We start from the raw sequence: 13,960 nt of genomic DNA on the forward strand, positions 1-13,960 counted from the left end.
CACACAAGAAGCATGCGACCATTATGACTTCAAGAATTTCTGAGAACTATGCAGCCTCTGAGCTATGTAGGTTCTCAGAAATTTAATTCATCTGCTGAAGTAGTATTAAAAAATCAGGCAATCATTTCTATTGTTCTTCTAAAATCCCCAGGCGCCTCTTGCAAGTGTGTGTACATACAGGCGTGTGTATGCAGGTTTTCTCCTGTTTGTGTGTTGTGTGTATGAAGGGGAGGGTGTATGACTTATCCCTTTTCCAAATACATTGGTCACTCCAAAAGCCACACCAAAGAAACTCAGACTACTATCTTGATCCATGATAGACAATTTTTTCTTGTAATGATGATAATCTTAAAATAATTTAAAGGCAGAAAGAATGAAATTTAAGTGTGGTTTCTGAACAGGAAATCACATTTACCATGAAGCAGGCGCTGTTCCTGTAACTGTAGAGATCTGAACTCCACCCATTTTTTCTTCAAGGTTTGCTGAGAAAGGAGAAAAAAAAAGTACTAATTATTAGGAAACCCCAGCAAGTATAGCAATTTATTTCTGGGTGTTGCGATTTGTCATTATTTTTTTTTTTCATTTCTTTCTAGCATTAACAAATCCCTCCCATTTATTTAAAGGATTTATATATATATATAAAGGGGAATATTTGAAATGCTAATTTCTCATGAAATAATCTAGTAGCACCAACAAGTTGAAGCAATTACATCATTTTAATAGAAATAGCAGGTAGTAAAAGACCATGACATTTATATATTCTTTATTTAAAAATATTATAGCATCAGGTTTGTTCTTGGGTTTGTGTCCATTTACTAACTGTTTTGCTAAGGCCTCACACTCTAGGCTTCTCCCATCTCTAAGATGAGAACAGAAGAATCTAAACCCCAGGACAGTCATGAGGATTAAATGCATTAGCAGATATAAAATGGTTAGAATGTTGGAACAGAGACTAGAGCTCAGTAAATGTTCAAAAAATACCATCACCATTTTGAATGGATAAAGAAGATGTGGTATATATACACAATGAAATGTTACTCAGCCATAAAAAAGAATGAAATAACGCCATTTGCAGCAACATGGACGGACCTAAAGATTATCATACTAAGTCAATCAGACAGAAAAAGACAAATACCATATGACATCACTTATGTGCAGAATCTAAAAAATGGTACAAATGAACTTATTTATAAAACAGAAAAAGACTCACAGCCATAGAAAACAAACTTACAGTTACCAAAGGGGAAGGCAGGGGGGATAAATGAGGAGTTTGGGATTAGCAGATACAAACTACTATATATAAAATAATAAACAACCAGGACCTACTGTATAACACAAAGAACTATATTTTATTAAATATAACCTATAATGGAAAAGAATTTTAAAAAGAATCTATATCTATCCACCTACCTTTCTATGCATCTACATGTATATGTATAACTGAATCACTTTGCTGTGTACCAGAAACTAACACAACCTTGTAAATCAACTATACTTCAATTGAAAAAAACAAAGAAACAAACTACCATCATCATTCTATAAGTCTGGGGCACCAAAACAGTCTATTGTGCTTGGTATCTATTCATTCTATACCCAAAGGGGAAGACACAATGACCAGCTCTAAAAGGCTTCCTTGGAGAGCTAAACTTAGAACGTTGTGAGCACCCTGACTTCTGAACTGCTTCCTTCCTCAGCTGCCTCATGTGTGAGAGCAGTGGCCCAGGATACAACTATAATATAAGGCCCAGGGCACAAATGTCATGTGAGGGCAACTGCTGTAATGGTCACAACAGCATGTGAGGCCTGGCCTGGCACACAGACAGACCAGCCACGTCGATGGGAATCGAAAGCAAGCCAGGAAGAAGGCAGCTGACCCGGCACAAAGGCTCCTTCTCCCTCCCACCCCTTGTTCAAGACTCTACCCCTTCCTTTGCCATTTCAGGTCCCCACAGTGAACCGGCAGGCAGGCAGAGCTCAGATTTGCCTGTGGACACTTATCCCAAAGGAAAGGCAGCCTCGTTGGAGACAAGCAGTCCTTTGTACAAAGCAAACTGGTAGGGGCAGATGAAGGCTAAAATGAAAAAGAAAAAAAAAGTACATTTGGAAGAGGAAGATGAAGGAAAGAAAGTATTACAAAGACTGTCATTAGGAATTCCCGTTGTGGCGTGGTGGAAAGGAATACGACTAGGTACCGTAAGGATGCATGTTCGATCCCTGGCCTCACTCAGTGGGTTAAGGATCAGGCAGTGTTGTGAGCTGTGGTATAGGTCATAGACGTAGCTTGGATCCTGTGTTGCTGTGGCTGTGGTGTAGGCTAGCCTACAGCTCCAATTTGACCCCTAGCCTGGGAACCTCCATATGCCCCAGATGTAGCCCTAAAAAGCAAAATAAATAAATAAATAATGTCATAAAATGGCTGAAATGGCTGGTTCCTCAGTTCAGGGATTGAATAATCACCCGGTCAGATTTTCTAAGCCTTGATAACAGTAACAGCAGCAATCCTGATGCTTGTCAATATAATATGCAATCAATAAATCAAAGCAATACCTGGCTATTAATATCTCACTCTTTCTATATTATAATAAGTCTACCTGAGTATCAGATTGTTGGGCTACCTTATTCACAGCTCTTGTTACCTATGTAAATCAGTGGTTTTATGAAGGTCTGAGTTAGGAAACCAGGAAGTGCAGAACTAGCAAGGATCTGGCATAGACACCAAGCCCTTTTTTTTTTTTTCTGAAGAGGTTTATCTCTTTTAAGAAAATAGAGTCCAGTTGGGGAGCATAAGGATAGATCGACAGTCAAAACTAAATATAGAGAGAAGAAGAAGTTGTATTTCTGCACTTACTTTCCAGAAATATGAAGTCAGGCCTTGCCAAATAGTTTTTGTGAAAATAAAAGTTTTAAAATATCTAATCTGTTGATTTGGCCCAGTCATCTAAGTACGTCGTCACTTAAACTAAGAAAATACCAGGGTAAAGAGCAGATGTGTCAGAGTGACTAAGAGCTTCCCTATTTTCCTCAGAGTCTGTTTCTGCCTATTATTAACATCAAAGCTGTGTATTTGGGCAAATCTAACCTCTTACTATTAGAAGAAGATAAAGCAGATGAGATCTAAACATACTGGACCACATTACTTCACTGTGCCTGGTTCAGTGCCTGCTACATGGCAGCTGCTCTGTAAATACTGGCTAAATGAATATATAAAAGGATGGCTTCCTGAACCAACACTCAGCTTTCACACATTGGATATTTTGGGTGAATGTATTTCCAACGTTTTCAATCTACATGAGACATACAGTTAAACATTTCCGTGGCACTTTGCTACTTTTATAGTGATTTCATGGATAATATGCTGTTTAATTTTTCTGTCCTAAAAAAGTTCCAAATTAGAAAATAAAAGGTCAGTGTAGCAAAATATTTCCCAAGGGCTACAAAACCAGTAAATATCAGAGCTAGATTAAAAAGTAGCTCCCTCAGCCAGTCCCACTGGATGTGGTGTTTTCATGTTAAACATTTGAATCATAGGTCATGAAAAAGGGAATCCCTGAAAACACAGCTCAGGAGGGACCATCGTTTCTAAAGAAAAGGTTGTGGCCCTACAAAGAGTCTTTAAAGGATTCAAGGCACACTTAACATAGGACACAAAAACTAAATGTCATGTCTGAAGGGGAAGCCAACCTGACCCTGGTTATAGGTCAGACCTGGACGTTTCTGGCTCAAGAGATGAGCTGGAAATCTCATAATTTCAATACTAGAAGAGGAACAGAAATGCAAGAAGGTGAGCAGGATTGAACCCAATTGTCTTTTGGAGCTGGAGAAAAAAAAGATATTACAAAGATATTAGACCCTATGGCTATAGCTTAAATCCACTTATATGAGGCAGAGACAAAGTCAAGTTTCCTGCTTGAGAAAAGAACCTTGGCTGGAGCTCCTCCACCGTGAAAAGGAGGTTGAGCAAAGCTGCTGAGGGTGGCTATAGTTCATGGAGAGCATGTACCCAGAGAGGCAGGAGCACATAAACACAGCCTCAGGACCTGAGCCAAGCAGCACACTGGCCCTCCAGGGAAAACATCCAAGCTGCCAGGCCTGGGTCTGGACTCGAAACCTTGAAGTACACAGTGGAGGCCCCTGCTCAATGCTTACACTTAGTGGAAGGTGGAGGCCACTATGCAAGGGAAGTGGGCAATCCAACTCTGGAACTCCGTGGAAGTTTGAGAAGAAAGACAACAAAAATGACGGTCAGTACATGGATTCTCTCCAACAAAATAAAAATAGAAAAGTGTTCAAAGACTTTAAAATATGAATGTTTAGAATACTCTGAGAGAGAAATGTAATGTTTATAAGAACAAGAAATTTGAAACAAAGAAAGAAAACAAAAACAGCAGACATGAAAAGGAACTAATTGAAAATTTAAAAATTAATTTCTAAAATTCAACAGAAAGAACACATTCTATGCAGAACACAGATAACAACACTGACGAGGTTACTAAGGAATTCAATATAACATAAAAAAGATCAAGTGATACAAAACCTGAAAAAGTGGTTAGGAATCATGGAAAATAAATCAAAAAGACTCTGAAATATGTCTAACAGGAATTCTAGAAGATAATCTAGGGAATGGCAAGAAAGGTATATTCAAAAAGGTCAAGCTGATAATTATCCAAAACTGAAGAAAATCACAAGCCTTTAGATTGAAAGCACACTGCAAGTTCTAAGCAGTATAAATTTAGAAATCAACCCATATCTAATCACATTGTCATGAAACTGTAGATCAATAAAGACAAAACAACACCTTAAAAGCAACTAGCAACAGATGAAAGATCGCCAAGAGTTGAAAAATTGGTTTTTGAGAAAACAGAAAAATGGGAAATCTTCTAAAGAGAATTACCAAGAAAAAATAGAAAAGAAGGCAAACTAGTAGTATGAATAAAAATGGGAACATAATCATAGTTGTGATAGAAAAGAAAAAGATGGGAACAGAATGTTTATTATCAACTTTATGCAATGAATTTGAAAAAAAATTTTTAATTTATTAACAAAAACATCATTCAATAAGCTGTCTCAAAAAAAAAAAGCCAAAAAAAAAAAAAAAACCAGAAAGCCTGAGCAGTCTTACAACTAATAAAGAAACCGAAACAGAGTTTATAAGTATTCCCACAAAAAGAACCCCAAGCCCAGATGATTCAGGTAGCATTACAAAAATTCTACCAGAGAACAAAAAGGGGAAGAGACTTCGCAGCTCATGCTAAGAGTCCAGTAAATCTGATACCAAAACTAAAGAAAGAAAGTCTGAGAAAAGAAAATTATGGGCCATCTACCTGTAAGATGAAGCTATTTTCAACTATCCTAAAGAAAATGTTAGCACATCAATTCTACAAGTATAGAAAAAGTGATTATAAATTATGACCAAGGGAGGTTTATTCTAGAAATGCAAGGGTGGTTTTACATTAGAAAATCTTTAAATGTTACTCACCAGCTTGATAGATTTTTAAAAATAAATAAATGAGAAGACATCTTAACAGCTACAGAAAAAAGTATTTGATATAATCTAATACACAAGCACTATAAAAACTACCAGCAAACTTGGTATAGAAGGCCTCCTCCTTAACCTGAAAAGTCTTTCCATGGAGAGAGGAAAAAATCAAAATAACACCCTTTAAGGTCAAGAACAAAGCAAGGATGCCTACTACTATAGTTTTTTTCAACATTGTATTATAGGCTTCAACCCGTGTAGCAAAGTAAGAAAAAGAGTATCTTTCTTAACAGATAGTTGTTATCTTCACAGAAAACTCAAAATAATGTATAGATATTTTGTTAGAAATTATATAGTTTAGCAAGGTGTTTGAATATAGTAACAGGGTATAAATTTTATTTCACTTATCTATATATTAATCTCAAACAATTTTATAGATAGTGGGGTGTATATGTTAATCCCAAGCTCCTAACTCTCCACCACCCTTTCCCCTTTGGTAACCATAAATTTGTTTTCTATGTCTGTAGGTCTGCTTCCACTTTGTGTATGTTCATTTGTATCATTTTATTTACCATATATAAGCAATATCATATGGTATTTGTCTTTGGCTTACTTCACTTAGTATGATAATCTCTAGGTCCATCCATGTTGCTGCAAATGGCATTATTTCAAGGATTTACTGTATAGCACAGGGAATTATATTTGATATTATTTAAAAACCTATAAGGAAAATAATCTGAAAAAAAATATATGTAACTGAATTTGCTATAAACCTGAAACTAACACAAAATTGTAAAGCAACTATAAAAAAGATCCAAAAATATATTTTTAAAAAATTCAGTCAGAACATTATTTTTATAAAGACACTATAATAAGAAAAAAATCATGTTACAAAGGCATAAATCTAATAAAAGATGCATAAGGATCTATTTGTATAAAATTATTATTTAAGGACATAAAGAAAATAATTAAATTTTTTTTTCGGTCTTTTTGCCTTTTCTAGCGTCTCTTCTGCGGCATATGGAGGTTCCCAGGCTAGGGGTCTAATCAGAGCTGTAGCCACCGGCCTATGCCAGAGCCACAGCAACAAGGGATCTGAGCCACGTCTGCAACCTACACCACAGCTCATGGCAACACTGGATCCTTAGCCCACTGAGCAAGGCTAGGGATCGAACTTGCAAACTCATGGTTCCTAGTCAGATTCGTTAACCACTGCGCCACAACGGAAACTCTGAGAAAATAATTAAAAATTATTTAGTGAGATAGTCTGTCAGTAAGAAAACTCAATATGATGAGGATCTCAAGTATCCTCAAATTGATCTATCTATGTAAAACATGATTATCTATCAAAACTGCAACATCTATTTATGGAACTTGACAATCTGATTCTAAAATGTATACAGACAATAAAACGACCAAAAATAACCTGGAAAGTTTGCCCAACCAGATATACATATTTATTACAAAGGTCAAACAACTGAGGTTTAGAGAGACAAATTGATCAGTAGATCAGAGTTGGAAGACTATAACATCCACTCATATATGTATCTTGCTTAAAAATAGAGGTTTTACTGCAGGTCAGTTGGAGGAAAAGAAGGATCATATAAAATAAATGATACTGGGAGAACTAAGTACTTATATGGAAAAAATAAAATTGGAATCCTATCTCATACTATATGCTAAATAATTTAATTCTGAATGAAATAAAGACTTAAATGTAAAAAAAAAAACTTTAAAACTTTTAGAAGAAAATATAGAAAATGCAGATTACCTACAAGAGGTAAACAATTAGGAGCTTTCTCATAAACAAAAATATCAAAGAACCAATACATTCAAAGTGCTAAGGAGACAAAACATCAGCTCAGAATTATTCAATCACCTACAAAACTCTATTTTGATAGTAGTGGGGAGATAAAGTTACTTTTATCAATAAAGAAAGACCTACTTATCCTCTCTGAAAGAAGTAATCCAGCAAGAAGGAAAATAAACCCAGAGGTAAGGAAGAGAATACAAGAAACTAGGGCAAGCTCATAAGCTCACAGGTTGGTATACTTGTTCACCACCAGCTATTTGGAAAATTACTTGTATCTTTTTCATTTAAAAAGTGACAAAATTCTATAAAGTAGGCAGTAAGAAAGATGGACTCTTAAATAGACATTTAAACATGTTAAGGTCCTCATGATGTTCTGGCAAAGGATGGAAATATTGAAAAAAAATTAAGGTTAGAAAAAATAATAAATTATGTATTTTAAAACTTCTAGAGAAGATGTCCAAAGAACAGAAAATGCTTAGAAGCATGAAAATAAGTATTGTGCAAGAGAGTACTTTATTTCATGAAACATAAACCTATTTTCCTTTATATTTTAAATGACATTACTAGTTTATATTTTACATTCCCTTCCTTTTTTTAAACAAAAGGCTGAAAGAACCATTTTTTTTAATAGAGATGTTCACTAAGACTTTCTCTTTTACAAAAATGCATTAACTTTTGACAGTGTTAAAAACCTAAATATAATATTAAGAACTATTTAATCCTTATAAAAATGTAATGATAAAATGTTGGAGGCATTCCTTTAATGTGAAGAAGGCTATTTATAATAATATGCTGACGGTCCTAGCCAATATTATAAGAGAAAAAAAAATAAATTAGTTGAAAAATTGGAAGTAAAGGGGCAAAGCTTTGATTATCTGCATATGATTTTATGTTTACGTAAAAAATCTAAGGTAATCTACAAACATTGCTGGAGTAAGGGGAGTTCCACAAGACTCTTGGATTTAAAATTTTATGCAAAAATCAATAGCAATAAGTAGTTGAAAAATTAAAAGGCTACATTTATTAGAGAAAGAAAAATTAGAAGGTATATAGGAATAAATATAATGAAACATGCAAAAATGTATGAAGAAATTACCAAATATTTTTGAAGTACATAAAAGACAGCATCATAAAGATGTCCATTGGTCTCATTTATTCTATAAACAATTCAATTTCAGTCACAATCTAAACAGAGAATTTTTTTCAAGGAATTTTATAAATTGATTGGGAAAATCAGAGAAAAGCAAAATGACAGAAATATAAAACCAATGTTCCCTGAAAAATAAAAAATAAAACCAATGTTGACAAAGAAGAAAACAGGGTTTGTTAATGAATTAAATGTAGCTGAAGGGAGGAATACAAAATAAAGTTGAAACAGAAATATGGAAACTCTACCCTCTTGGGCTCAATAATTAAGAAGTCCATACTCCATAAATAAAACTGATAAATGGCAGCTATTGCTAAGCTAAGTCCCAGTGAGCAACCTGTTTTTAGTAAGCAGTGCAATTGCTATTAGATTGACTGCCTCTTTGTCCTGCAGGGGGAAGCAATGAGGCAAAGAGGTCAACTGGTGCTGGGGGAGGGGTCTCCAGGACCATGACTCAGACAGAAGTGAGTGAGGGCCTAGACTTCATGGCTTGCCAGAACCTCACCAGTCCAGCAAACTGAAAATTTTAAGACCCTCAAAGAGCCCAGAGAATTTTCACTGAACATCCTGCATTGTGCACTATCTCCTGTTAATTTCCTCTTCAAAGTTGATAGCGTATTTGCTGATGAAAGTGGATTCAAGAATAGCCACAGGTATAGAGGGAGATGCTTTTTGCAGTAAGAATGAGGCAGAACAGAAGGATACCGAGAAGGACAATAGAAAAGCAAAAATCCAGGCCTGCCTGCACACACATGCAGTGCTTGGAAAAGTGATGAAAAGAACAGCGCCTCCTTCTTTTTTTTTTTTCCAAAAGAAATGTAAATCAAAAGAGATCACAGGTGCATTAATGAAAAGTTCTTCAGGTGATGTGCCTTCCTGTTGCCTTTCAGAGGCTCATAGACAACGGAGAAGTAGGAAGCAAGAAAGTGATTTGCCCTGGATTGTGGAATTTAATATTCCTGCAAAGGTAATTGTATGGCTCTTGATAATTCAGCAGTTTAGACTCATCATGACATTTCATCTTCAAGGGCTATCTCAGTTCTTCGAATAGATCTTTATTCTACCACTCACACATTCAAGAATGAAAAATGTGCCTCATTGTATTAAATTAAATTACCTTTAAAACTTGCAGTTTTGCCTCAAGCTCTGTTCTTTTGAGAATCATTGTTCCATTAAGAGTCTCTATCCTGTTTTAAGAAAAAAAAAAAAAGGTGTGGGGGGAGGGAACAGCATGAATGATTCTTTCAAACAAGTACCATCCTTATGGAGCACTACACTTTGAGCACAGACTATCCTTTAAAAGGAGCATTAATGTTACCATTCTCATGGCACTTCAAGTATCTGGACCTAAGCCAAACCTTCTGACAACATTTAAAGAAAGAACATAGGGAAAAATACTCCCTTTGAGAGGGTGACTGAAAGAAAAGACTCTGGTAAGTTTGTAAACTATAGCTCATTTTATATGGCAATGATGGTTATTCTCTACTAGAATCTGTTCTTGTGTGGTCTGGCTGAATTGCCTCTTTCACTTGGTGCATATTTGCTGGGCATCTACTATGTGCCAGACTCTAGATAGTGTGCTAAGTATGAGGGGCACAGCAATGAAACAGGTACCAGGGACTTTCCAAAAGTGACATCAATAAACTCTTTCTTGAAACAGGGGGACAGCTTTTCTTCCCTAAGTTTCTAGGAATATCTACCTCTGTAAATTGCTTTAATGTTGGAACTAGAACAAATAGAATCAGAACTACTATGAGATAATAACTTTCATATGACTCTCTCATCACAAAACCTTTTATGTGTACAAACTTTAATCCTGGAATTATCAATTTAATGGTGTTCTTTCTCCCTATAACGAATGCCTTTCTGAAAATAAAAAGGCTTGTTCTATTCTGAGTGATTTGAATTTGTTTTGTGGCTCAAGTTAGGAGCCTTTATTTTGACAGCTAATTATCAATCTGAAGAAGATTAAATTTCACGTGTGAGTCACATAACTAAGCATTTTTAAAGTACTGGTTTGAATCCATTCTGATACGTAAGCTGTAACTTTGTAAAGATTCATGATATTTTTGAAAGCATGGTAAAATAGTAGTATTAAATCTGGAGGCAAATTTTCCTCTATTTCCAATAGCAGCATACTTGAGACAATAAGATGAAAGCAAGCCAACACGTCTACTTTCTCATGAGGGCATCTTGACTCTGGGCAGCAGTGAGGCTCCCTAGGAAGATGTCTGGGATTTTAATGTTGATCTCACCTTCCCAAGCCATAGATGTCTATGGGCAGAACCACAGGCATAAATTGGCTGCTCTCTTCAGTATTTGTACAGACTGGCTCTCATTTTCCTGATCTATGGATTTCCAATTGTCTCTACCCAGCTCTCTTTAATTATCTACCTAAGATCTGCCCATTTCACCAGTTTGAAAATAGGTTTCTGATTCTAACCACCAGCATATTCTCTTAGACTTTATATGGTTCCTGCCTTGCAGATTCTCTAGAGCTAGAGTGGCCCCCATTCTTTACCCTGAACTCACAGGATCCACAGAATTGGATTCAATTCTCTACATCACTGGTCATCTTTCAAAACTACTCTTGCAACACACTCCGAAAAAACATCCTTCAAAGTTTTAGGCTAGAATCACTGAAGAGCGTCCAATGGGTTTTTATTGGCAGCTTGCAAGGAGCAGCTGTGGTGTAGCTGGAGAAGAGATCCAGGCAACCATAGCAGATGGTCAGATCCCAAGCCCTGGCATGCTGGATGGTTGGTCTTAACTAAACCTCACTTCAGCCTGAGTCACTTCATCTATAAATAAGAATAAAATTGGCCTTACAAAGTAGCTGTGAAGAATAAATGAGATAATCAGAGTAAATTCTAAACTATTAAGCCTAGCTGATGACACCCATATTCTGCTCTCTAGAGAACTCTCCATCTTCATTTCTTATTATACTCTTCCTAATTCACCAACTACAAATTACACCGGCTTTCTCTCCAAAGAAAATTCCAAATTGAATATGCCAAGCCCATTCCAATGACTCAGAGACCTCTCCCTTTACCTGAAATATTGTCACTAGGAGTTCATCTAAGCATCCCTTCTCTACATTTTGCTCCCAGTTCAAAGTTCACCTCAGAGAGGACCACTTTAAACACCTAAGCTAAAGCCGGAGCCCTCTTACTCAAGATTCTATCCTATTCCTTATTTTATCTTTTCATAGCAGTTATCAATAATTGAAATATCAAAATTTCTTATTTTTGTAAGCTTTTCTTGACTATCTCCTTCTGCAATTACTAAAGCACTAGAAGAATCTTTGTCGCCCATGAGCCCATCACAGAGCTGGAGAAATAATATTTGCTCAAAAAATATCATTTTAATGAATGGGTTAATTCCATCTTTTAACTAATTACTTAGGTCTTATTAGGTTCTAAGGGTGGTACGAAGGAAATGTCAGTTGAATCTCTACTTGGGGAGACTAATTTCCCATTACTAAGTAAGGAACAGTAGCGGGTGTGAGTGTGTGTGTGTGTGTGTGTGCGCGTGTGCATGCTCGCACGCCCACGCGCATGTGCAGGGCAGGAGGGTTAAGCAGATGGTTCGTCCTTCCGAACAGAACACTAAGAGAGAGAAACAATTGGCTGATGGTATAAGAGAAAAAAACTCAGCCCTTCTGATCTTTTATTTGTTCTAAGCACAGGATTATATCACCCATAGAAACTGGACCCATTTCTCTCTGTCCAAAGAGAATGTGTGCCAGTGTAATTGAATTTGACTTAACAATAATTTTTTTTAAATGCTATCCCTCCCACTCAGATGTTTGGGCTATTGATGTCCTCTGACTTCAGATGCTGACACATGTTCAAGTTTGAGGGAACCCTGAGAAACAAAAGGAATTGATAAAAATGTTAATAGCCAATCCCCAAGAAAAGGTGCACTGCCTCCCTTCTTGTGATCCTAAACAAAAAGCCTATTCACTCGCTAAACAAGGCATTATGAGAGACCATAACATTTTTGAAGCCCCATGGGAAGCAGCCAGATAGTTACGTTAGCAGGTTTCCTGACGATCTGATCAGGTCAACAACTTGTTTGTGGGTAAAGCCTTCCGTGCTTACACCATTGATATTTGCAAGAACATCACCTGGGAGATGCCAAGAAAAATGAGTGTTAAAATGATTGGTTAAATAATCTCCTGACCCGCAGGTGAAACAAAACAAGCCCCAAACCTTGGCAACATTTCAAACCAACAATCATGTCCTGACCTTCACTATCAAAAAATTTTTTTTCTTTGCTATTTAAGTAATTTCTAACATGAGCAAAATTCTAAATTACCAGCTTGCAGGCCAGCACACTGAGCTGGGCTATCCTCCTGGATTTTGCAGATCAGAGTGCACATCTCTGAGGAGCAAGTGTTCTGGTTCTGGAGCCTGTAAGTCTGTGAAATTTAAAGGGATACACAATTATTATTCAAAAAAACCTCAAAATCTATTTGTCAAAAGAATTAAATGGTATCACCTACCTTAAGTTTGTATAACAAGTAAGTGCAACGAACAATTTGGAAAGCCTTTCTCCTGAATATAAACTGAAGCTATGTACCAATCTTACACTTTTCCCACACAAACTGTAGCCAGCTCCATTCATAAAAAACATATCTGGCTTGAGAAAGAAAGGATGAGATTGGCTCAAGACGTTATTCTTTCAAACCTAAGAGAACACCTGATGTTATCATTATCGGGTATTTATCAAGAAAAATTCAGTTTCTCTTTTCTCAATGGGATAAAACAATAGTGGCCAAGAGCAGAGAAAAAAAAATCTCTATGTGATTCTCCCAAGTAAAGTACTCATTACAGGAGCATATGAAACAGTACACATCCAGTAAAGGAGATATGCCAACAATAATTATTTTAAATCAGAGTTCTGCAAATAATGACAATCTGCCCTGCATTAATTCAAAAGTACTATAATTGACTCAATTACCTTCATTTCTGAGAGCTCGCTGGTACACTCGCCCTGAATATTCACCAGTTCATTAGCCACCTGACTAAATTAGAAAAAGTTATGCTTCACATCTTGCCTCAATTTGGCAACAATAGTTTGGTTTTGTTTTTGTTTTTATTTTTTCTCGATTTGTACCAAGAACACAGCTCAAATGTTTGCAGGATACAGGAGACCAGCGACCTATATTTTTCTCTTTCACATATTTAAGTTATAAGGTCTAGTTCAATTTAGAATAAAAATCAGCATTCTGAGTTGACTAAGTCTTCTAAACATCTGGTTCCTAAAATTAAACTACATTCCAGCACTACTTCCTTGTGGAAAAATTAATATCCAATGTTCATTACTTCTTATTTTACACCCAGGCTCCAGAACTAGCAGAACAGGAAGTCAGTCACATGTAAGCAACTTCTAGAAACTTGACTTTGTTAACTTCTAAGAGATTTCTATTCACTCTGGAAAGCATTAAGAATCCCTGTATCTTAAAGGTAGAGGAGAGTTTTGGCGATCATACCATCTGCTTTCCACCTATGTCAGATCC

At 36.2% G+C, this 13,960-nt stretch overlaps 1 protein-coding gene across 3 annotated transcripts in view; it reads right to left on the reverse strand.

Annotated features, from left to right (window-relative positions):
* The window catches only part of CYTIP (cytohesin 1 interacting protein), a 68,113-nt gene that overhangs the window by 5,695 nt on the left and 48,458 nt on the right, over positions 1-13,960 (reverse strand). For 2 of the 3 annotated variants that reach the window (XM_021074749.2, XM_003483653.5), the window contains 4 exons: positions 12,757-12,859; positions 12,472-12,565; positions 9,554-9,623; positions 416-482 (listed from right to left, as the gene is read on the reverse strand). In XM_021074749.2, coding sequence (XP_020930408.1) covers positions 416-482; positions 9,554-9,623; positions 12,472-12,565; positions 12,757-12,859 — 334 coding nt within the window. Of the gene's footprint in view, positions 1-415; positions 483-9,553; positions 9,624-11,674; positions 12,304-12,471; positions 12,566-12,756; positions 12,860-13,960 lie in introns of those variants that run through there. The other variant, XM_085001103.1, reaches the window with a different exon arrangement.

Source organism: Sus scrofa, chromosome 15 (assembly GCF_054392235.1).
Source record: "Sus scrofa isolate SSC_HxYL_T2T_F1_AM1 chromosome 15, Sscrofa_HxYL_maternal_Yorkshire_Landrace_v2.0, whole genome shotgun sequence".
Lineage (NCBI taxonomy): Eukaryota > Metazoa > Chordata > Mammalia > Artiodactyla > Suidae > Sus > Sus scrofa.